The following is a 24,447-nucleotide window of genomic DNA, read 5'->3' on the forward strand; positions in this document are numbered from 1 at the left end:
ACATATAAGATAATTAGGGGATTGGACACATTAGAGGCAGGAAACATGTTCCCGATGTTGGGGGAGTCCAGAACAAGGGGCCACAGTTTAAGAATAAGGGGTAGGCCATTTAGAACGGAGATGAGGAAGAACTTTTTCAGTCAGAGAGTGGTGAAGGTGTGGAATTCTCTGCCTCAGAAGGCAGTGGAGGCCAGTTCGTTGGATGCTTTCAAGAGAGAGCTGGATAGAGCTCTTAAGGATAGCGGAGTGAGGGGGTATGGGGAGAAGGCAGGAACGGGGTACTGATTGAGAGTGATCAGCCATGATCGCATTGAATGGCGGTGCTGGCTCGAAGGGCTGAATGGCCTACCCCTGCACCTATTGTCTATTGTCTAAATGACTATTGACTATTGATTCAAGATTCAAGATTCAAGATAGCTTTATTTGTCATCCAATATTGGACGAAATTCAGTCACCCACAGTCCAACAATAAAAGCATTAAATAGGCATTAAAATTACACAACCCCAAAAACACACAAAAAAAGAAACATCCATCAAAGAAACATCTATCACAGTGAGTCTCCTCCAGTCCTCTCCTCACTGTGATGGAAGGCCACAATGTCTTTCCCTTCTCCTGCCGTCTTCTCCCGCAGTCAGGCTGTTGTGGTTGCAGGCCGCGCTAGACGGTCCGCAGCGGGCCGAGCCTAAGGCGAGTCGCAGCCGCTCCCGCAGCCTCCGAAGACGGCCGGCTCCGCCGATGATAAGTCCGATCCGGGGCGGGCGAACACGCTGCTGCTGTTGCTGCACGTCGGGGCGGCCGCGGCTCCCGACACCGAAGCCCCCGCCCAGCAGAGAAACATCCCGCGGCATATTTTAGGCCGCGCCGGACGGTGAAATGTCCGCGGCCCAAGTCCCGCGATCCGGGGCGGGCGAACCCGCTGCCGCTGCCGGAGTTCCCGACGTCGGCATCCACGCGGCCCGAGCCTAAGGCGAGTCGCAGCCGCTCCCGCAGCCTCCGAGGACGGCCGGCTCCGGTGATGGTAAGTCCGATCCGCGGGCTCTGCGAACCAGAGCCCTGGAGGCCGCCAGCTCCAGGATTTGGGCCGATGGTAGGCCGCAGCAGGAACGGAGACAACACCCAGAAAACAAAGGTCGGGTCTCGTTCGGAAGGGACACATACTTACAATTTTACAGTTCCCCCCCCTCCCCCCCCACATACACACACAGTACACAAACACAAAAACACCACATCACAACTACAATTAAGACAAAAAAACAACAAAAACACAAAGACAAATGGACCGCAGGTAAGCCGCAGCTGCTATGGCAGCGCCGCCATTTTATCTGCTTTACAACTTACCTTCCAACTCCAAATTTAATGACCAGATCTTTTGATTTCTTTATCAAATCATTTTGAAGAAACCAATAAATTGTAAAAGCCTGAACCCTATGACACACCCACTCATGACATCCAGACAACCAAAAATAATATCAATTTATGTACACTCTTATTTTCTGGAATTTGCATCCCTTGTATATTTATTTAGTAACATAGATTAGACTGAGAACTTGTGTTATGGAGTGCTTATTTGTTCCATGTTATGTAGTATAAAGGGATCTTTTACATTTACCTCTGATAACTTGACATTGCCTCAGTACTGTAATAAATTGCATTCCAGATTGTATGCTCAATTTTGTTGTTGGCTCTAAACTTCTGATTGGTTGCAAGAATTCACCAAGTTCAACTTGAACTTAAGGTCTTGGGCTGTAGTGTTTTTTTATTGATATCAGATTTACAAAAGATGAATATTAAAATTGTTATTGTGCTAACTTTTGAATAATTTAAAATTTCCAATAATATTACAGAGCTACGACCAACAACAAAGTGAAGGAGACTGTGGCTATGGAATTGAGTTTTGTGAACTCCAACTTGCAGCTCCTGAAGGAGGAACTTGAGGAACTGAACAGCTCAGTGGATGTATATCAGAACGAGAAGTAATTTATTCATGTTTATTTTATCATATTCCTGTATTTTGTAGTTGATATTTTCCCAGGAAATGTTATGATGATGACATTTAATTTGCCACGTTGGAAGCACATGGTATGTCAGCGACAGGCTGTCATGTAAAATGGTTGTATCAAAAAAAGGTTTCACAGTTCTTCAGCTAGTCACAACCCCAGAGACTCTGATTCAATCTTAACCTTGGAGGCTGTCTATGTGGAGTTTGCGCATTCTCCCTGTGACAACTTGGGTTTCCTCCAGAGTGCTCAGGTTTCCTCCCATTTCCCAAAGACATATGGGTTGGTAGGATAACTGACCACTAGATGTTTGTAGATGAATGATAAAGTCTAGGACAGAACCAATCTGAGCATGGGAAGAATAAAATGGGTCAGAAACATTGAAAAATAGGTGTAGGAATAGGCCATTCGGCCCTTCGAGCCAGCACCGTCATTCAATATGATCATGGCTGATCATCTAAAATCAGTACCTCGTTCCTGATTTTTTTCCCTTGATTCCTTTAGCCGTAAGAGCTAAATCTAACTCTCTCTTGAGTTACATTGGTGCATATCAATGTAACTGGGCTGAAGGGCCAGTTTCTATGCTGCATCTCTCAATTTTATAACCTGTTGTGTTTTAATTTGAGATTTATTTATTTAATATCCATTTTAATTAGCTATTAACTATTTTAATTAAAATAGTAATTTTTGATTGTCTCTTGAAGAAAAAGTTAAATACCTTGGTTCTATTTCTTTTCATTATTCAAATGTTTTTTTGTTTGTTTTGACTGTTTAGTTAATGGTGGCTCCTAGCTGCAAGAGGTCCATGTAACAACCTTCATTGCAAATGAAGCTTTCTATAATTCGTCTATTACACCATGTGGTGCCGGTCTGGGTAATCCTATTGTGGTATTTGTGGAAGTTCTATAGAGCAAAAATGTGAAATTATTGGAAATCTATACAGTTTAGTTTATTGTCATGTGTACTGAGGTACAGTGAAAAGCTTTTGTTGCGTGCTATGCAGACAGGGGAAATACACTACATGATTACAATCAAACCATTTACAGTGTATAGATACATCATCATCATCATCATCATCATATATATACAGCCGGAAACAGGCCTTTTTGGCCCTCCAAGTCCGTGCCGCCCAGCGATCCCCGCACATTAACACTATCCTACACCCACTAGGGACAATTTTTACATTTACCCAGCCAATTAACCTACATACCTGTACGTCTTTGGAGTGTGGGAGGAAACCGAAGATCTCGGAGAAAACCCACGCAGGTCACGGGGAGAACGTACAAACTCCTTACAGTGCAGCACCCGTAGTCAGGATCGAACCTGAGTCTCCGGCGCTGCATTCGCTGTAAAGCAGCAACTCTACCGCTGTGCTACCGTGCCGCCCATGATAAGGGAATAACGTTTATTGCAAGGTAAAGCCAGCAACGTCCTGCGGACTATTTCCATGAATCAGTATACCATTGGTTTGTTAAATTCTTAATCTCAGCAATATAACATCATATTGTAGCGAGAGCCATCAGTTCAGCCCGAAATAAGGCTAGACGCCAGGTTAGTTCAGTCAGGATGCCTTTATTAACACAACAAGCTGCCAGCACGCATGTTCACTCTCCTCTCCCTCCACAACCCCTGGTGAGAAACACCATGGACTGGGCAGTGCCCAGACCCTGTCAGTCTCAGTGCCGAAGGTTCGGCCAAGGAGTAGCCTAACTCTCAGGATTCGCCACAATATTTCAATAGAATGCAACCTTTGGCCTTTTTTTATAAATCTTTCATTCCACAATAATGAAACTTCTTTCATGTCGATGTCAGAGAGCATGGAAACAGGCTCTTCAGCCTAGCTTGTCATCCAAAATATTTACCTGAGCTAGTCGCATTGCTTGTGTTTGGCCCATATCATTCTCAACCTTTTCCTTCCAAATGTGGGCAAATGGGACTAGCCCAGAATGCCAAATTGATTGGCATGTTCCAGCTGGGCCAAAGAGCATATTTCCATGCTGTATAACTCTCTGACTATATGACTCTATCTTCAGTTCTGTTTTCCAATAGAGGTACGGAGCTTAACATCCAATGTTCTGTCATAAAACAAAGGTGTCTCTTGGGAGCACCTTTCAAAGGACATTTGGTGGATGTTATCTGACAACAATCCTGGTAAGAGAAGTTTTTAAGAGAAGTCTAGAAGACTGGAAATTGAATATACGGTAATTGGTGGTGCAGTTATTACATTTGGTGATGATGAGGCTAGAATTGAGAGCATCTGATAGTTTGGAGGATTTCAAACTGGATGAGGGGACCTCAAAAAGAACTTTGAAAAAGGCTGTAAAGGAGTTTGAAAGAATAATGTAAATTTTAAAATCAAGAGCAGGCTTGAGCTCCATATGATACAGGTCAACAAGCTGGAGGATGATGTGTGGCTGGGACGTGGTGGGTGTTGGGAGCAGAATTTTTGACGTCTTTAAGAGAAGGTAGAACTTGTTTACAGTACAATCAAATACTGAGCAATCACTATGAGTTGTTACTTTTGGTCAAATCAAAAATTACAGTGGATGAGTTTAAAGATTAGCTTCACCCAACTTTATGATTTTACATTAGTTTACTTTGTTATATTGCTTCTTGTAATTGAGCATAGCTAGTGATGAGGACATTTGTGAATCACCAGCTATACTTAGATTTAGACATTGTCATGCAGCACATTTACTTATAAGATAATTTGCTGCATCTCCAATGAATATCAAATGTATATCAAATTTGTGAGCACAAGGCATTTTTTGGGTTGCTGTTAATTTTGCTTCTATTCCTTGTTTGAGAACAACAGATGACATGCATGTTCTTCCAAAGTAGGACTAACATTAGTGACCTGTGAATGGAGAACTGTGGGTGCTGGCAGATGAGCTGGTCGGGGGGGGGGGGGGAGGGGACGGTGCAGATAGTCTTTAAGGCTGACGGTGATAAGTGGAGAAGATAAAGGGGTGCAAATGGTGGAATCTGATAAGAAAAGAAGGTGGGGAGTGAAATGTAGAACCGTAGGGAGGTGTGGTTGGAAGATGGGATTGACGAGGGGACGGGGTGGTAGGGAAATAGCAGGGCAAGACAAACAGTGGACCTGGAGTAGGGAAGAGATTACGAGGAATGGGTGAAGGAAAAGAGCTAGGTGATGGATGTGGGGATTGTGGAAAGATATGCCTAAGGGAGTGGGGGTGTTGGTAGGAGCTGGGTTGACAAGGAGATGAGGAAGTAGTTTGCCTGTAACTGAAAAACTGCATTGAAATGGCATGCATCTGGAAGCTCCAGCGGTTTACATGCCCAACCACCAAACCTGTTCACTGCATCAGTGATTGCTGGCAAAAATGACTATTTTGACTAATTGTGCTCTGTACAGTAAGAGCTGGAGCTCCCAAGTGTAAGCCACTTCCACTCTCCTTTCCATTCCCATAACAATCGACCTGTCCTCTGCCTCCTCGTGCTGCCATGCACACCCTGGAAAAATGGCACCTCGAATTCCGCGTGGGTAATCTTCAATGGCATGAACATTAAATTTGCCAATTTCAGGTAGTTCTTTCCCCCCCTGCCCCCACTCTTCCCCCTCCCCTCTTCCCCATCCTCTTTTTCTAGCCAGCTCCACCCCCCTGTACTTTACTTCCCATCCCCCGCCCCATCATCTTGTTCCTTTCCTGATCTTCCACATCCATCTGCTCATTATCCACCCCTCTCTACTCCCCTGTCCCTATTTTCCTTTCCCATCTACCCACCATAGAGTCATAGAGTGATACAGCGTGGAAACAGGCCCTTCGGCCCAACTCACCCACGCCGCCAACAATGTCCCAGGTACACTAGTCTCACTTGCCTGTGCTTGGTCCATATCCCTCCAAACCTGTCCTATCCATGTACCTGTCTAACGATTTCTTAAGCGATGGGATTGTCCCAGCCTCAATGAACCTCCTCGGCAGCTTGTTCCATACACCCACCACCCTTTGTGTGAAAAAGTTACTCCTCGGATTCCTATTAAATCTTTTCCCCTTCACCTTGAACCTATGTCCTCTGGTCCTTGATTCCCCAACTCTGGGCAAAAGACTCTGTGCATCTACCCGATCTATTCCTCTCATGATTTTGTATACATCTATAAGATCTCCCCTCATTCTCTTGCACTCCATGGAATAGTGAACCAGCCTACTCAACCTCTCCCTATAGCTCACACCCTCTAGTCCTAGCAACATCCTTGTAAATCTTTTCTGAACCCTTTCAAGCTTAGCAATATCTTTCCTATAATATGGTGCCCAGAACTGAATACAATATTCTAAATGCAGTCTCACCAACGTTTTATACAACTGCAATATGACCTCCCAACGTCAATACTTAGTATTCTGACTGATGAAGGCCAAAGTGCTAAAAGCCTTTTTGACCACCTTATCTATCTGCGACTCGACCTTCAAGGAACCATGCACCTGTACTCCTAGATCCCTCTGTTCTACAACACTACCCAGATACCTACCATTTACTGTATAAGTTTTACCCTTGTTCGACGTCCCAAAATGCAACACCTCACACTTTTCTGTATTAAATTCCATCATCCATTTCTCTGCCCACATGGCCAATTGATCCAGATCCTGCTGCAATCTTTCACAACCTTCTTCACTATCTGCAAAACCACTCGCTTTTGTATCATCAGCAAACTTGCTAATGTTGCCTTGTATGTTCTCATCCAAATCATTGATGTAGATGACAAACAGTAACTGGCCCAACACCGAACCCTGAGGCACACCACTAGTCACAGGCCTCCAGTCCGAGTAGCAACCTTCCGCCATCACCCTCTGCTTCCTTGCATGGAGCCAATTTGCTATCCATTCGTCTACCTCTCCTTGGACCCATGCGATGTAACCTCCCAGAGCAGCCTACCATGTGGAACCTTGTCGAACGCCTTACTGAAGTCAATGTACATGACATCTGCAGCTCTGCCCTCATTAACCTTTTTGGTCACGTCTTCAAAAAAATCAATCAGTTTTGTGAGACATGACCTTCCACGTACAAAACAATGCTGATAGAATAAATAAAAGACACTTATGTAAGTCTAAAATTAATGGAGGAATTGCTTTACCTAACTTTTTATTTTATTATTGGGCGGTTAATATTAAAAATATAACCTGCTGGTTGGATGATTCTGATCAACAACCGGATTGGTTAAAGATGGAGAAAGAGGATTGTTTACCATTCGATATTGGTGCGATCCTCTTAGCTCCAATAAATTTAAATAAAAAAACATATGGAGGTAATCCCATTATACATAGTGTTATCCGTACCTGGAAACAATTAAAGCTTACGTTAAAATTGAGTAAATTATCTGTTTTCCTTCCTATTGCGAATAATCCTTCTTTTAAACCGTCTGTCTTAGATAGAGGCTTTGCTCAATGGAAAAGTTATGGAATCAAAAGGGTGGGAGATCTTTACCATAAGGGAACTTTTCTTTCGTTTCAGGAGTTACAGCAGAAGTATGGATTACATGTTAATAATTATTTTAGATATTTACAACTTAGAGATTATGTAAAATCACACATGCAAGAATATAAGTTTAGAGGTCCAGAAACACTTGATGTATGCCTGAATCGACATTATAACTCAAATAAATTAATATCTTTTATTTACAATATTCTCCTTGACATTGACATTCCGTCATCAGAATCTTATAGACGAGCATGGGAGGACGAATTGAATCAATTTATAATGCAAGATATATGGGATGAAAGTTTACAACATATACATCAATGTTCATTGAATACTAGACATTCCTTAATACAATTTAAAATAATACATAGATTACATTATTCGAAGACGAAATTAAATAGGATTTTTCCTAGTATCTCTCCTATGTGTGATAAATGTCAATTTCAAGAAGCTAATTTAACTCATATTTTCGTAACTTGTATAAAAATGCAAAACTTCTGGTTGGAGATTTTTAAAATAGTTTCTAAAGTTATTAATAAAAAATTAGATATGGACCCAAAATTAATTATATTAGGATTATCAGAACATACTACAAATTTTACAGTAAGTCAGGTACATTTTCTTGATTACAGTCTAATAACTGCGAAAAAACTAATACTTAAATTTTGGAAAAAACCAATAACCCCCACAATTAAAATGTGGACTATGGAAATGACAGAGACCCTGCATTTGGAAAAAATAAGGTTTGCCTTAATCGACAAACCTGAGTTATTTTTAAAAATATGGTCTCCATTTATTGAATTTTTAGAAAAGTAAATGGGTTTGGCACAGGACTAAAATAAAAATAAAAATTTAAATAAAAAGTTGAAACTTGAGTTGGGGGTTGGATGTACAGCTGTGGTTTTTGTCTCCCGGATCTACTCCCGTTAATTTTTATTGTTAGATCCTTTTTTCTTTTTTTTTTAACCCTCTTACTCTCTCTCCCCAAGTTTATAGTTTTATATTTTTATTTTTACTTTCTCTCTTTAAAAAAAAAAAAAAAAAAAAAAAAAAAAAAAACAATGCTGACTATCCCTAATGATCCCTTGCCCATCCAAATGCCTGTATAACCTATCCCTCAGAATACTCTCCAGTAACTTACCAACTACAGATGTCAAGCTCACTGGCCTATAGTTCCCAGCATTTTCCCTGCAGCCCTTCTTGAAAAGAGGCACAACATTTGCCACCCTCCAGTCTTTCGGCATCTCTCCTGTATTTAAGGATGACTCGTAAATTTCAACCAGGGCTCCAGCAATTTCCACTCTGGTTACCCGCAATGTCCTCGGATATATCTGATCAGGCCCTGGAGATTTGTCTACCTTCAAACACGACAGTACCTTCACTACTTCCTCGACGGTAACCCTGACAGCTCTCATGACACTTCCAATTTCCTCCGTCCTACTGTCTTTCTCCTCGGTAAATACAGAGGAGAAATACTTATTGAGTACTTTGCCCATCTCCTGTGACTCCACACAGAGATGACCGCTTTGATTTTTGAGAGGTCCCACTTCGTCTCTAGTTACCCTTTTCCCCCTTTTGTATTTATAAAACCTTTTGGGATTGTCCTTAATGCTATCCCCCAGAACTATCTCCTGGCTCCTTTTTGCCCTTCTGATTTCCTTGTTTGGTTTGCTCCTTAGTTCCCGAAACTCCTCCAGGGATGCACTTTCTCCCAGCTGCCTATACGTGTTCCATGCATCCTTCTTGTTTTTGACTAACATCCCAATTTCCTTCGTCAACCAACCTTCCTTATGTTTGCCTGCTTTGCCATTCACTCCAACGGGGAAGTACAGGTCATGAGCTTTCTTCAGTACACTTTTAAAAACATCCCACTTGGCCGATGTTCCTTTCCATTAAAATAACTGCTCCAGTCAACTTCTCTCATACCCTCAAAGTTGGCCTTACCCCAGTTGAGCATTTTAACACAAAGACCCTCTCTGTCCCCATCCTTAACTATCTTAAACCTAATCGAACTGTGGTCACTGGTCCCAAAAGGCTCCTCCACACACAGTTCATTAACTTGCCCTTCCTAATTGCCCAATACTAGATCCAGCATTGCCCTATCACGTGTGGAGGCCTCCACATACTGCTTAATAAAACTCTCCTGAACACTTTTGAGGAAATGCACCCCGTCTAAACCCTTCTGAAGAAGGGTCCTGACCTAAAATGTCGCCTATCTATTTCCCACTGCGTTCCTCCACAAGTTTGTTTCTTATCTGTATTTTTCTTAAGTGCCTGCACAATTATAGTGATGGACCTTGCTTACATGAGATAATCAGGTTTTTGCTTATTTTAGCAGTGCTTGTTGGGCAATGTGAAAGAGAAAGAAAAATTAGTGTAGCTCTTTCACTGTGGTCATCTTGTCATATGCCACTGAGTCATTAAGATAAAGAAAGTCCATTGTAACACACTAGAATGATAATAAAAAAATCTATGGAAATTATAGGTGCATTTGGACTTGCTTTGAAGATAAAGGATTGAAATGTTTTAGGTGTGTCCCTCCCTTTATAACTCTGTCACGGGGTGAGTACATACACAAAATGTCAACTTAACCTTTCTATAAATTTGGATTGGTGTCAAAGTTGAATTCCATTGCTAAACTTTGTGCTAGGCTATTGTAAAAATGTTATGAAAAGGATACCTCATCTTTTGTGAAGCTGTTAAATATTTTAAAATAAAAAGTCAGCTTGAAAGCAAGCGATCCAAAAATTGCAAAAATAAAGTAATGGAGACAAAGTGATTATTGATTGGCTTTTCAACGCTTCATATTCTAAAATAATTTGTTACAGAATAAAGACAATCTTCAAGCAAAATATTACTTTGAGCTTATCAGCATAGTTTACTAATGAGCTTGTTATTCTTGACTAAGTTTACAAAATTCTTTAGCAGGAATTATGGAATATTGATTTTTTTAAAACTATGGTTATGATTTAGCATGATCTTCAAAAAGTAGTTGTTAACATATTAAACAATGATAACATAAATAGCGCAGAGTTAAACGGAATGACCGCTTGTATAAAGATGCTGTAAAATCAGAAGGCTTTGAATGTGAAAAGAGCAAGTTCCTAGAAGAATGTGAGTGATTTACTATGAGGATCGTATAACTAATGTTCTGACATGCATATTCATGACTTGAATTCGGAAACCGAGGAAATAATATAAACACTTGAGGTGTTTAGGATATTGTCAGAGATGTGTCTATTCCATCTCTTAAGTGATAGAAACATTGGATGGGATAAAGCTACAAAAAAATGTGCTTAAAAGGATGCAATATAATGTGAATAAATGCGAGGCTATTCACTTTGGTAGCAAGAACAAGAAGGCAGATTATTATCTGAATGGTGTCAGATTAGGAAAAAGGGGAGATGCAACGAGACCTGGGTGTTCTTGTACATCAGTCACTGGAAGTAAGCATGCAGGTACAGCAGGCAGTGAAGAAAGCCAATGGCATGTTGGTCTTCATAGCGAGAGGATTTAAATATTGTGTGCAGTTTTGGTCTCCTAATTTGTGGAAGGACATGCTTGCTATTGAGGGAGTGTAGCGTAGGTTTACCCGGTTCATTCCCAGGATGCCGGAACTGAAATATGATGAAAGAATGGATCGTCTGGGCTAATATTCACTGGAATTTAGAAGGATGAGAGGGGATCTTATAGAAACATATAAAATTCTTAAGGGATTGGACAGGCTAGATGTAGGAAAAATGTTCCCGATGTTGGGGGAGTCCAGAACCAGGGGACACAGTTTAAGAATTTGGGGGCGTGGCTGTGTTCTGCAGCTGCGGCTCACCGGCAGTCTCTCCGGTTTTTTTTCGGTTTTTTTGTCATTGTCGTTGTTAAATGTACGTTTTGTTTTATTTTTAATTCTGTGTATGTAGGGGGGTGGTGGGGGGGTTGGGGGAAACCTTTTTTTCAAATCTCCTCAACGGAGATGCGACCTTTACCGTGTCGTATCTCCGTTCGCGCTACGGCCTAACATCGTGGAGTCGGCGGCCTCCAGCTGGGATCGACCTCAAAGACTCCGGTCGCAGGGCCTGGACTTACCATCTCGGAGGCTTCGGCCGTGGGCCCTGCAGACCGCAACATCAGGAGTTCGCAGGTCCCTGGCTGGCGACCGGCTTTTGGGAGCTCCAGCCGTAGCAGCTTCGACCGCCCCGAAGCGCGAGGTACGATCAACCCGCCCGCAGGCCCTTCATCGCCCTGCGTGGCCCGGCCGCAGCACTTTACATCGCCTGGTGGGGGCTCAGGACTTTCATCGCCCTGCGTGGCTCGGCCGCAGCACTTTCCATCGCCCGGTGGGGGCTCAGGACTTTCATCGGCCTGCTCGGCTCGGCCCTGGGACTTTCCATCGCCCGGTGGGGGCTTCAAAAAGATGGGAGCCTCGATCACCTCGTGGCACCACGGGAGAAGAATGAGGAGGAGATAAGACTTTGCCTTCCATCACAGTGAGGGTATGCCTAGAGCAATCACTGTGATGGCTGTTTGTGTAAAAAATTATATCTGTGTGTCTTGAGCTTTTTAATGTCTACTGCCGGACCCTGACGTGAGAGGACGCTGGCGTTGAGTATTCGCCGCTTTTCCGTCAGGATAGTTTGTCTGTTTGTTTCTATGTTAATTGTTTTTGTAAAGCGCTTTGAGCATGTGATAAGGCGCTATATAAAATAAATGGATTATTATTATTATTATTAAGAATAAGGGGTAGGCCATTTTGGACTGAGATGAGGAAAAACTTTTTCACCCGGAGAGTTGTGAATCTGTGGTATTCTGTGCCACAGAAGGGAGTGGAGGCCAATTTACTGGATGTATTTAAGAGAGAGTTAGATATAGCTCTTAGGGCTAACAGAATCAAGTGATATGGGGAAAACCAGGAACAGGGTACTGATTCTGGATGATCAGCCATGATCATATTGAATGTCGGTGTTGGCTCGAAGGGCGAATGGCCTACTCCTGCACCCATTTTTCTATGTTTCTAATGATAGGCAAAGTAATGTGGCACAAATGGGAAAATACATTGCCATGGAAAGTAAGGGCAGAAACAGGCTGCAGGCTGTGGCTGCGATGTTTCATTTACTCTTTTGACTGCAGGATTGTGAATGTTCCAATCAAATTCAAAAACAGTGTAATATAATATCCTATGTAAACAAGACATTGCAGTTCTCGGTGAGCAAATGTTTAGGTAGCCAAATCTTGGAAGAATTTTAAATTGTGACAGTTGAGATTTTCAAGGGTTGGTGTGGGTGTAATTGATTGCTTGGAATTTCAGGTGTTTTATAAAGTTTAACAAAATAAACATTAGCAGAATTTAAGCGCTTGTGATTAATGGAACAATAATACCTTGAATATGAAATTGACTAATACAGAAGGCAAAATGCAGTGGTGAATGAAAACAAAAAAAACAGGTTAGACAGTGTCTGTAGTAGAAATGGTGCCAACGTTTAAGTTGAATGACGTGAAGAACAATTACCTTTCATATTTGATGTAATAATTAATGAGAATGACTGTCACAGATTCTGTGGGGGCACAAACAATAATAAAATGTAAATGCATGGCAGTATAAAATGAGGTGAAGGATAAAAGACTGAATAATTGTTATGGAACATGAGATAGGGCAACAAGGAATCCAGATAAATCTGTGAAATAAGCCAAGGTAATTCCTTAGAGCATAGAACAGTATAGTACAACAACAAAGTCCCATTCCCTCTCTTTCACACCCCCTTCCCTCCCTTGTGCCCCACCCAGACTGCCACGTATTTCTCTCTCCAACATTTCCCTCTCCCGCTACTTTCCTCCACATGGCTTCACCATCCACAACTCTTTAAACCTGTCTCACACCTACTGTTTTTAGGATAAGGGATTAGAAGGATGAAAGGAGATCTTATTGAAACGTATAAAATTATTAAGGGGTTGGACACGTTAGAGGCAGCAAACATGTTCCCAATGTTGGGGGAGTCCAGAACAAGGGGCCACAGTTTAAGAATAAGTGGTAGGCCATTTTGAACTGAGATGAGGAAAAACTTTTTCAGTCAGAGAGTTGTGAATCTGTGGAATTCTCTGCCTCAGAAGGCAGTGGAGGCCAATTCTCTGAATGCATTCAAGAGAGAGCTGGATAGAGCTCTAAAGGATAGCGGAGTCAGGGGGTATGGGGAGAAGGCAGGAACGGGGTACTGATTGAGAATGATCAGCCATGATCACATTGAATGGCGGTGCTGGCTCGAGGGGCCGAATGGCCTCCTCCTGCACCTATTGTCTATCACTGGCCTTTGTTTCAATTGTTTGGCTATCCTTGATCTAACTCAATAATATTGCATGGTGTCAATGATGTATATTCATGGAGTCAGAAGGAACTGCAGATGCTGGTTTTCAAAACAAGAGGCAATGTGCGGAGTAACTCAGCTGATTATGCAGCATCTCCGGAGGATATGGATAGGACTTTCACCAAACATTCTCCAAAGATGCTGCCTGACCTGCAGAGTTGCTTCAACACTATATGTTCATGAGTCATAAAGTCATAAGTGATAGGTGTTGTACTTCGTGGTCCGGTACCTGTTGTACCTTTAGTGACTCTGGACGGACCACAAGTACACGTGTGTAAAAAGTTACAATGCTGGAGCTCAACTCCAGGCTGTTTATTCCGTGGCCAGCTGGAACCAGAGTGGCCGCCTAAAATCACACCAATCACTTATATACACAGGCAGACAAAGTAGTCCTTGTGACCAACAAAGTAGTCCTAGCAATATCACAACATCCCCCTTATCTTATATAAAATCTTTGTTTTGTCTACATTTTGTTTTTTGTATTGTTTTCTTTACCATTCGAGGGCTAAAATATATTTAACAAACAAAACCAAAACACCATTGCTTTTTGCAAACAAAACCAATAACACAATTGCTTTTTGCTTCTTCATGGTGGTCACTCCTCAACGGGAGGTCACTCATCTCCGGGTGGTCACTCATCTCCGGGTGGTCACTCACTCCGTGTGGTCACTCACTCCGTGTGGTCACTCTCTCCGTGTGGTCACTCTTCGTGTGGTCACTCTCTCCGGGTGGTCACTCACTCCGGGTGGTCACTCACTCCGGGTGGTCACTCACTCCGGGTGGTCACTCACTCCGTGTGGTCACTCATCTCCGTGTGGTCACTCATCTCCGTGTGGTCACTCATCTCCGGGTGGTCACTCATCTCCGGGTGGTCACTCATCTCCGGGTGGTCACTCATCTCCGGGTGGTCACTCATCTCCGGGTGGTCAGTCCACAGATATATACAATATATATATCAAAGCATCAAAAGCAAAACATTAAGCTTTAAATACACACTGATCATTAACAGATAATTACACATACAATTATACAAATCAGTCATGTTTAGTATTCATATTCATGATCTGGCTCACAACGCTGGGCTCGCAAAACGCTGAGCTCCCAACGCTGGGCTCCCACTGACTGGGCAGGCATTGCTGGGCTGGCACTGCTGGACTCCCACTGCTGGACTCCCACTGCTGGGCAGGCATTGCTGGGCTGGCACTGCTGGACTCCCACTGCTGGACTCCCACTGCTGGGCTCCCACTATGCAGCTCCCAGCTGCTGTAACCGCGGTGCAATCGGGCCTTGGCTGCGGTGCGCGCTGGCCCCGCCCACAGGTGCTCCCGGCAGCTGCCGCTCAAATTTGAACGCGCTGCCGCTGCCTCGGGCCCAGGGCTGTCCCGACTCTCCGGTCGCCGCGCCTGGGTAAGTATGGCTTATCGGCCGCCGCACCTTCGCGGGTGGTCGGTCCCTCCGGTCGCCGACCCCCTCCGGTCGCCGCACACCTCCGTGGGTGTCGGTCTCCCCCGGTCGTCGCACACCTCCATGGGTGTCGGTCTCCTCCGGGTGTCTCCCGGTCGCCGCACACCTCCGTGGGTGACGGTCTCTCCACCGGTCGCCGCACACCTCCCTGGGTGTCGGTCACCGCACACCTCCCTGGGTGTCGGGTCTGCCGGTCTCCTCCGGTCGCCGCACACCTCCGTGGGTGTCGGTCTTCCCCGGTCACCGCACACTTCCGTGGGTGTCGGGTCTCCCGGTATCTCTCCCCCGAGAACCAGTCGCAGGCTTCCAATCTCGGGCCTGCACAGGTGCTGGGGCGCGATGTGGGCCTTCACACACCGCCCTCAGCAGCTCGCAGTGTCCCGTCAGCAGCTCGGCACCGACAACTGAGCAGGTAAGTATACCTACATATATTGGCCCCTTACCGAGCTGGAAACTTTTTTCGTTCTTTAGGGCTCTATCTTTTCTTCCTGTTAACCTTTTTTGCTGGGCTCCTTATTGTTAACCTTTTTATTTTTTTCTTCTTTTTCTTTATATGCACTTAGTAACCTTTATCCTTGTTTTTTTTGTTGTTTTCCTTTTCTAGGCTAAACACCCAAACCGCTGCCACCATGTTGTCCTTCGTGGTCCGGTACCTTTGGTGACTCTGGACGGACCACAAGTACACGTTTAAAATGTGATCATGGTGCAGCTTAACTCCAGGCTGTTTGCTCCAAGGCCACCTGGATCCAGTGTGGCCGCCTAATCACACCAATCACTTATATACACAGGCATACAAAGTAGTCCTTGTGACCAACAAAGTAGTCCTAGCAATATCACAATAGGAGCAGAATTAGGCCATTTGGCCCATCATGTCTAATCCGCTATTCAATCATGGTTGAGCTATCTCTCCCTCCTAATTGCATTCTCCTGTCTTTTCTCCATACCCCCTGACACCCCTCCTAATAAATAATCTATCTCTGTCTTAAAAATATCCATTGACAGCCTCCACAGCCTTCAGGCCAAGTTTGCGGATGATACGGAAATAGGTGGATAGGCAAGTAGTGTAGAGAAAGCAGGGACTCTGCAGGAGGTTAGGAGAGTGGGCAAAGAAGTGGCAGATGGAATATAGTGTAGCATAGTGGTAGTAAGATTCAGGAAGTAGCCTATTTTCTAAATGGGGAGAGAATCCAGAAATCGGAGGTGCAAAGGGACTTGGGAGTGGTGGTGCAGGATTCCCAAAAAGCTAATCTGCATGTCGAATTGGTAGTAAAGAAAACAAATTCAATGCTAGCATTTATTTCGAAGGGGCTTGTAAAAAAAAAGAGGGATGGAATGCTGAGGCTCTAAGACACTGGTAAGGCTGCACTTGGAATATTATGAGCAATTTTGGGCACCATATCTGAGGAAGGATGTGCTAGCTCTGGAGAGGGTCCAGGGGAGATTTACAAAAATTATCTCAGGAATGAGTAGGTTAACCTATGAAGAGCATTTGTTGTCACTGGGCCTGTACTCGCTGGAGTTTAAAAAAATTAGGTGGGGCCTCATTAAACCATACACTCTATCCAAGCCTTTCACTATTCTTGTATGTGGAGAGGGTGTTTCCACGAGTGGGAAAGTCTAGGATTAAAGGTCATAGGCTCAGAATTAAAGGACTTTTTTTCGGAAGGAGATGAGAATTTCTTTTAGTCAGAGGGTGGCGAATCTGTGGAATTCTTTGCCAAAGAAGGCCGTGGAGGTCGTTAGTGGATATATTTCTAAAGCAGAGATAGATAGATTCTTGATTAGTACAGGTGTTAGAGGTTATGGGGAGAAGGCAGGAGAATGGGGTTCAGAGGGAGAGATAGATCAGCCATGTTTGAATGGCGGAGTAGACTTGATGGGCCGAATGGCCTAATTCTACTCCTATGACTTATGAAAGGAAAACGGCAAAATGTTTCTAGTGCTTTTTTTTTCTGAAACTTATTTTCTGAACTATTTGTTCCTTTAAACTTTCTGGAGTGCGGTTCCATAATGTACTGTGCAGTCTTGGGACCCTTTTGTGATGTGAAAACGGACTGAGTGATAAATCACTGTAAAAAATAACACAGCCAACCCTGCTCAACATAACAACCTGATGTCACTGAAGTAGCCTTTTTTCTATCCCCTACTACTTCGTCTTGATTTACCACATTCCTCCATTCTCCAGCCTCAGCAAAACTGATACTAATTGTAGATCCGTGACTGCTGTTCAAACTGAGAACAGCTAGCTTAGCACTTCAAAATTGAAAGCAGGCTATAAATTATGTGTAGCCTTTCACAAAATCAGTACCTTCTTCACGATTGGTTAACTGAGCATTACTGCTCCCGTAGCCTCTTGTGCAAAGTTATTTCATTTTGCTGTTTACGTGCAGTGTCCGCTCGGCCAGTGGTCACTGCACAACAATGTCCTCTGATGATGGACCAAGGGGCTGAGGTATGGTTTGCCTATTGTATAAAAGTTGTTCCTACAAAAAACCCTATAAATTACAAACTGGTATTCTATGCATAAATATTTTAAATGAATTGCTGAAATTTTTGAAGCAGTAACCAAAAATGTTTTTGAGGGCAAAGACATAAAAGTTCTCTATATGGACATCAGCAAGGCATTTGATGAGTTTCCGCATAGTGCCTGTTCTGGAAGATTAGATTGCATGGGATCAAGGGAGAGCTAGCTGACTCTATAAAGGGTTGGCTTAATGGAAGGAAACGGAGGAAGGTTATTTTTTTGACTGGAAACTGACTAGTGGTGTGCCTCGGATCGGTGATGGGCCTATTACTGTTTGTGGTTTATATCAACGATTTGGATGAGAATGTATAAGGCATGATTAGTAAGTTTGCAGAGAGCAAAGGGATCTAGGAGTATAACATATGATGAGCGTTTGATGACGCTGGTTCTCTACTTACTGGAGTTTAGAAGGATGAGGGAAAACCTCATTGAAATTTACCGAATAGTGAAAGGCTTGGATATAGTGGATGTGGAGAGGATGTTTTCATGAGTGGAGAGTCTTGGACCAGAGGTCACAGCCTCATAATAAAAGGAAGTTCCTTTAGGGAGATGAGGAGGAATTTCTTTCATCAGAGTGTGCTGAATCTGTGAAATTCATTGCTACACAAGGCTGTGGAGGCCAAGTCTATGGATATTTTTAAGGCAGAGATAGATTCTTGATTAATACAATGAATACTGTCCTCAAATTGAACATCCTACCCATGGTGCATCCTTTTCTCATCATCAACCTCTGTATCTGCTCCTCATGTGATTCTATTCTGATAGGAATGTAGTTTACCGTTTTGAATTTTGGTGAAGGTACAACAACACTCTAATAATAGACAATAGGTGCAGGAGGAGGCCATTCGGCCCTTCGAGCCAGCACCACCATTCAATGTGATCATGGCTGATCATTCTCAATCAGTACCCCGTTCCTGCCTTCTTCCCATACCCCCATAATAAGGTCAGGCTCCAAGAATGTGATGCAATGTTTATGAAGGAATGGCGATATAATCTGATCGCTAAATGCATCCAACAGACTCGGCAGTCACAACCTCTCAGAACACAAGCACGGCAACTGTAAACTTCAGGGAGCCCATTGTGCCAGAAAATGTGGTCACCAGGGAGGATTTTGGTAAGACTGATGTGCAAGGACATCTGACCTAAATCCTGCCATCCCCCAGCATCCCTCTGGACAGTACATAATCATACAGCACAGAAACGGGCACTTCGGCCCAACTGAGCAAGATGCCTCATCTTCACTCGTCCCAGCAGTCCGCTTTTGGCCCATATATCCCTCTAAACTTTTCCTATCCACGTACCTGTCCATTTAGTAGGAATTTGGCCTCATTGGGGTTTTGGCAGCTGTTCCACTGTCACTGCCAATTATAAGTATTTAAAGTTAACCATAAGTGAAAGTAAAGGTAACTTAGAGCTCTCTGGGCTAGCAGAATCAAGGGATATGGGGAGAAGGCAGGCACGGGGTTACTGATTGTGGATGATCAGCCATGATCACAATGAATGGCGGTGCTGGCTCGAAGGGCCAAATGGCTTCCTCCTGCACCTATTTTCTATGTTTCTCTAAACATATAATTATCTCTTTTTGTATTGCAGTGAGTCTGTTAGTGTTCCTATGATTCCTCTTGGTCTGAAGGAGACAAAAGAAGTTGAACTGACGATACCTTTGAAGGTTGGTAATCACCCATAATGACATGATTGAGGACGTGAAAATAAATACATCTGTATAATTTTTTTTATCCTACTGCCGCAGCGTGGACTCCTAATCTTCCAATTTCATTCTGCTGTGTTTGGGTAATGCAAAGCTCTTGCCACCCTTCCAAGTAAAATTCTTCATCAAAGTTGCATGAGGATTCAATGAGGATGAGTTGCTGGGAATTATATAAAATGAGCACCTTAATGATTATCCTATGACATTATGCAATTCTTTAAATTATTTTGTTTCACAAGTGAGTAGTCATGACAGGTTTTTTTTAAGAAAGGGCATTATCATATGTTCTATTATCACCTTCCCTTGATGATCAATGTTTTCAACAGTGGTAAGCATTGTATTCCAACTGCATCGTGGGTGTATGGTGCAAAGCATAATGACTGGTTGCATCATGGCAACTCGACCAGTATTCATCCCCTGCCTTGGCTGCTCTGACAGTATTTCACAAACCAGTGATAAGTACCACCAAGAAGGACAAGGACACCAGGCGCATGAACATGTCACCACCAGCATGTTCCACTCCTTCAGGATAATAAAGGAGCTGCAACATTACCAAGTCACATACCCCTTGACTTGGAAGTATATTCCTAGCATTCAATATTGTGATTATCTTTTTTTGTTTTAGTCTTCATTCATTTTCAGTTACATTTCAAACTATTATGTTGAATGCTCTGCTTTTTTGTTTTGTATTTGATAGGATCTTATTGAAGAGCACTACAATGAGCCAGCATGCAGGTACGAAAAGGAACTAAAAGAACTTGCAGATCTCCGGCAGGTTAGTTCCACTGAGGGTTGATGGGTAATATCATAGTGATACCCCTAGAAACAGACGCTTTGTCTCAAAATGCCCACGCCGGCTAACATGCCCCATGTACACTAATCCCATCTGCCTGTGTTTGGCCCATATCTCTCTAAACCGGTCCTTTGCATGTACCTACCTAAAACAATGTTTCTTGAACACTGTGATAGTACCTGCCTCAACTACATTCGATGGCAGCTCATTCCATAAAACTACCACCCTTTGTGTAAAACAAAAAAGTTACCTCCTCAGGTTCCTATTAAATCTTTTCCCCATCACTTTAAACCCATGTCATCTGGTTCTCAATTCCCCTACTCGGGGCAATGACTGTGCATTTACCCAATGTATTCCCCTTATGATTTTGTACACTACTATAAGGTGCACTCCAAGGAATAAAGTCCTAGCCTGTTCAACCTCTCCCTCGATCTCAAGCCCTCTAGTCCTGGCACTCTACACCCTTTCCATTTGTTCCAGTAAAAATAAATAACTCAATTGTTAAAAAAACTAAGCAATAGAGGTTTATATCATAATTCAAAAATCTATGTAGTTTTAGGTTATGAATGATTAATTAGCATGTACAATTTAGTTTGTAAAATGGTAGGTATAGTATGAAATTGTTTTTGGGAAAGAGAGGAACGGTATGATGTGTCTCTTTAGGTATAATGTTACCTTTCTGTGAAATTATAAAGCTTCATATCAAGTTCATATTCAAGATATTCATATTAAATAAAGGTCTTTACTGAAAAATGAGAACTGCTTTATTACAATGCTAAAATTATCGCATGTGATAATGTAAAGGGTGTGAACATTTGAAGCTTCAAAAACAAAGGACCTGGTTGTTTGTGCTTTTGACTCCTCTTCTCCCTTGTGTGACAGTTGTATTTCAAAGGTTAGATTGATGCCCTGCCTCTGATTCTCTGCCAATGTTTTTCTGTGATGCCTGTCAGGGAGTGTGTGAAAGGGTTCAGAGTTAACTGTGCTGTAAAATTTATCATCTTATGAGAATTGCTATTCGTTCAGTAATGGTGAATCGTAGTTAGGAATCTTAAGCCTCACACTTCGTACCTCAGTGTGCTAGAGCCTCAGAGCTTAGTATTCTGTTAAAGTTGAAAAATGTAAGTTTATTCACTAGACTAGGGATTTATGTCAGTAATTTTAATTCAGGCTATGCGAACTCCATCGAGGAATGATTCTGGAATTGAGCTTCTGATGGAATACTACAACCAACTTTACTTCATTGATAACCGATTTTTCCCACCCAATAAAAATATGGGCATTTTTTTCCATTGGTAAGTTTTGTATTCTAAACTTTTTGTTTATATCAATGTCTGTACTGTGAATAATTGAAAAGGCTGATGAAGTAGTGAATATTTTCATGGCAGATTTCCTACATTAAAATTCTGTGCTCTAAGGAGAGGTTGAGCAGGCTGGGACTCTATTCCCTGAAGTGCAGGAGGATGGGGGGTGATCTTACAGAGGCGTATTAAATCATAAGAGGAATAGTTCAGGTAGACGCACAGAGTCTCTTGCCCAGAGTTGGGGAACACAGAACCAGAGGGCATAAGTTTACGGTGAAGGGGGAAATATTTTATAGGAGGGTAACTAACACACAAAGAAAGGGTTGTGAGTGTATGGAACAATCTGCCGGAGGAGGTAGTTGAGGCAGGGACCTTGCAATGTTTAAGAAGCAATTAGACAGGTACATGGATAGGATGAGTTTAGAGGGAAATGGGCCAGACTACTAATGTTGATGGGAGGTATCACAAAATGCTGGAGTAACTCAGCTGGTCAGGCAGCATCTTGGAGAGAAGGAATGGGTGACGTTTCGGGTCGAGGCCCTTCATCAGTCACCCATTCCTTCTCTCCAAGATGCTGCCTGATCTGCTGAGTTACTCCAACATTTTGTGATACCTTCGATTTGTACCAGCCTCTGCAGTTATTTTCCTACACAATGTAGATGGGATATGTTGGTCGGTGTGGGCAAGTTGGGCTGAAGGGCCCGTTTCCATAGTATGACTCTATGTGTAGGCGACATTTCAAATCAGTGCCTTTCAGCCTGAGGAAGGGTCCCGATCCAAAAAGCTGCCTATCCATGTCCTCCAGAGATACTGCCTGTAACTTCCAAACCTTTCTTTGTCATGTACCTGTCCACGTGTGTTTTAAAATGCTGATAAAGGACCTGCCTCGACTACTTGCTTCGGTAGTTTGTTCCACATGCCCACCATCCTCTGTGTGGAAAGGTTGCCCCTCGGGTATCTTTTCAATCTTTCCCCTCTCAATTTAAACCTATGGCCTCAAGTTCTCCTACCCTGGGTGCAAAATGTCTGCGCATTCACCTTATCTATTCCCCTCATAATTTTATACACCTCTATGTAATTACATTGTGCCTTTTATTCTTCTGCCAAGATATTCCAGTGGTTACAATTTTGTGAAGTGATTTCTGAGTGTCATTGCCATTGTAATCTAACAAAGTCATTTAAATTGATCAGTATGTTTCTGAATCAAAGAGTTAAGGAATACTCCTGGACTTGGGTTGGAAAAGGAACCAAACTAAGTGGACTAGGAAACAGTGACCATATCATACAGCTACCATGGAAGGGGCTGTGGACTGCTTCAAGGCTAAAATAGGCAATTGAAGAAGGACCATTTTGAACAGATCTGGTTAGGGTAAATTGAAATCGAAGCTTAGCAGGCAAAATTGTATTTTAACAATGGGAGGCCTTGAAAGTGAAGATGTTTCAGCTTTAGGCACTGTCCCAAGAGAGAACAATGGGGAAATTAAAACCATAAATCTCTGGATATTTATCCGTGAAGTGCTGTGGCATGTACTGACACGTAGATGTCAACATCAATTTTTACAAACAAGATGTTACAAACAGCCTTAAAAATTGATGAACAATTAATCTATTGTTGAGAATGAGTGTTGAAAGGGGAATGAGAAACTCCTAAACCGTGAATTGGTTGACGAGAGATTTGATACCTACCCAAGTGTTGAGGAAGGTTGATGAATACCGCAGAGCTCTGCATGATTTCTAAGAGATGTGAGAAAGCACACATTAGTTTAAAGCCAGGGCATGAAAAGCCACAGATGAAACGAGAAGCATATTAATTTTCTTGAGGTAATAAAGATTTGGAAATTAAAGATAAGCCGAAAGAATGTGCCCATGTATATAATTTTGATCATTTTGTTTCATGAGTATTGATGGTAAATCCTGAAATAAGGATGGTGCTTGTAGGGGGACCCAGCAACAATAAAGGTACAGCCATATATTTCTGGTCATGTTGATGATGGTGCTGTTCCTAAGCACCAGAAAGACACAAAGTGCTGCAGTAACTCAGTGAGTCGGGTAGCATTTCTGGTGAAAAAGGATAGGTGCTGTTTCAGGTCGGGACCCAAAGAACCTTCGAAGAAGAAGAGTCCCAACCTGAAATATCATCTGTACTTTTTCTCCAGAGATGCTTCCTGACCCGCTGAGTTACTCCAGCACTTTGTGTCTATTTTTGGTATAAACTAGCATCTGCTTTTTCATTGTTTCTATATACATTGTCCTTGTCCATCTAGCTAGTCGATCCTAATGAAGAAGCATTGGTAATGTTTGCAGGCAGATGAGCAAATTAAATTAGCATCATGGTTGCCACAGGCATGTGGGCTGAAGAGCCTACATCTGTGCTGTATTGTTCTATGTTTAAATGTCAGCAGTGGATGTTCAAAATGATGTGCTCTGAAACCTTGTGGCACCAATGACAGAGGGAGTATATGTTTTGGGTGGCACATGGGGCACTGATCAGTCAGACTGCTTTATTCTGGATGGTGAACAGGTTTGTGTGTAATTGAGACTGGGCTCATTAATATGAGCTGAGAGTATTCCATTCTACCATCTGCGTAGCATGCCAGGTATGTAAAGGATTTTGTGGAGCTAGTAGCTGAGTCACTTACTGCAAGTTATCCATCTTGAGAATTGCTTTGTAAACACACTCTTTGAATAGTTGATCCAATTAATTTTATGGTCAGTATTCACACCCAGGCCCTGATTAACTGGAGTCGTAGAGTTATGCAGCACAGAAAAAGGCCCTTTGGTCCAACTTGTCCATGCTGACCAAAGTGTCCCATCTTAGTTAGTACAATTTGGCCTTTCCCTCTAACCTTTCCTATCCATGTACTGGAAAA

The 24,447-nt window shown here is 42.8% G+C and overlaps 1 protein-coding gene across 1 annotated transcript in view; it reads left to right on the top strand.

Annotated features, from left to right (window-relative positions):
- Nucleotides 1–24,447, top strand: part of rhpn1 (rhophilin, Rho GTPase binding protein 1) — a 70,463-nt gene that overhangs the window by 10,036 nt on the left and 35,980 nt on the right. Inside the window, exons 3-6 of the mRNA XM_078398391.1 lie at nt 1,846–1,974; nt 19,366–19,441; nt 20,178–20,255; nt 21,444–21,568. Coding sequence (XP_078254517.1) covers nt 1,846–1,974; nt 19,366–19,441; nt 20,178–20,255; nt 21,444–21,568 — 408 coding nt within the window. The remainder of the gene's footprint in view (nt 1–1,845; nt 1,975–19,365; nt 19,442–20,177; nt 20,256–21,443; nt 21,569–24,447) is intronic.

This window comes from Rhinoraja longicauda, chromosome 4 (genome assembly GCF_053455715.1).
Source record: "Rhinoraja longicauda isolate Sanriku21f chromosome 4, sRhiLon1.1, whole genome shotgun sequence".
Classification (NCBI taxonomy): Eukaryota; Metazoa; Chordata; class Chondrichthyes; order Rajiformes; family Arhynchobatidae; genus Rhinoraja; species Rhinoraja longicauda.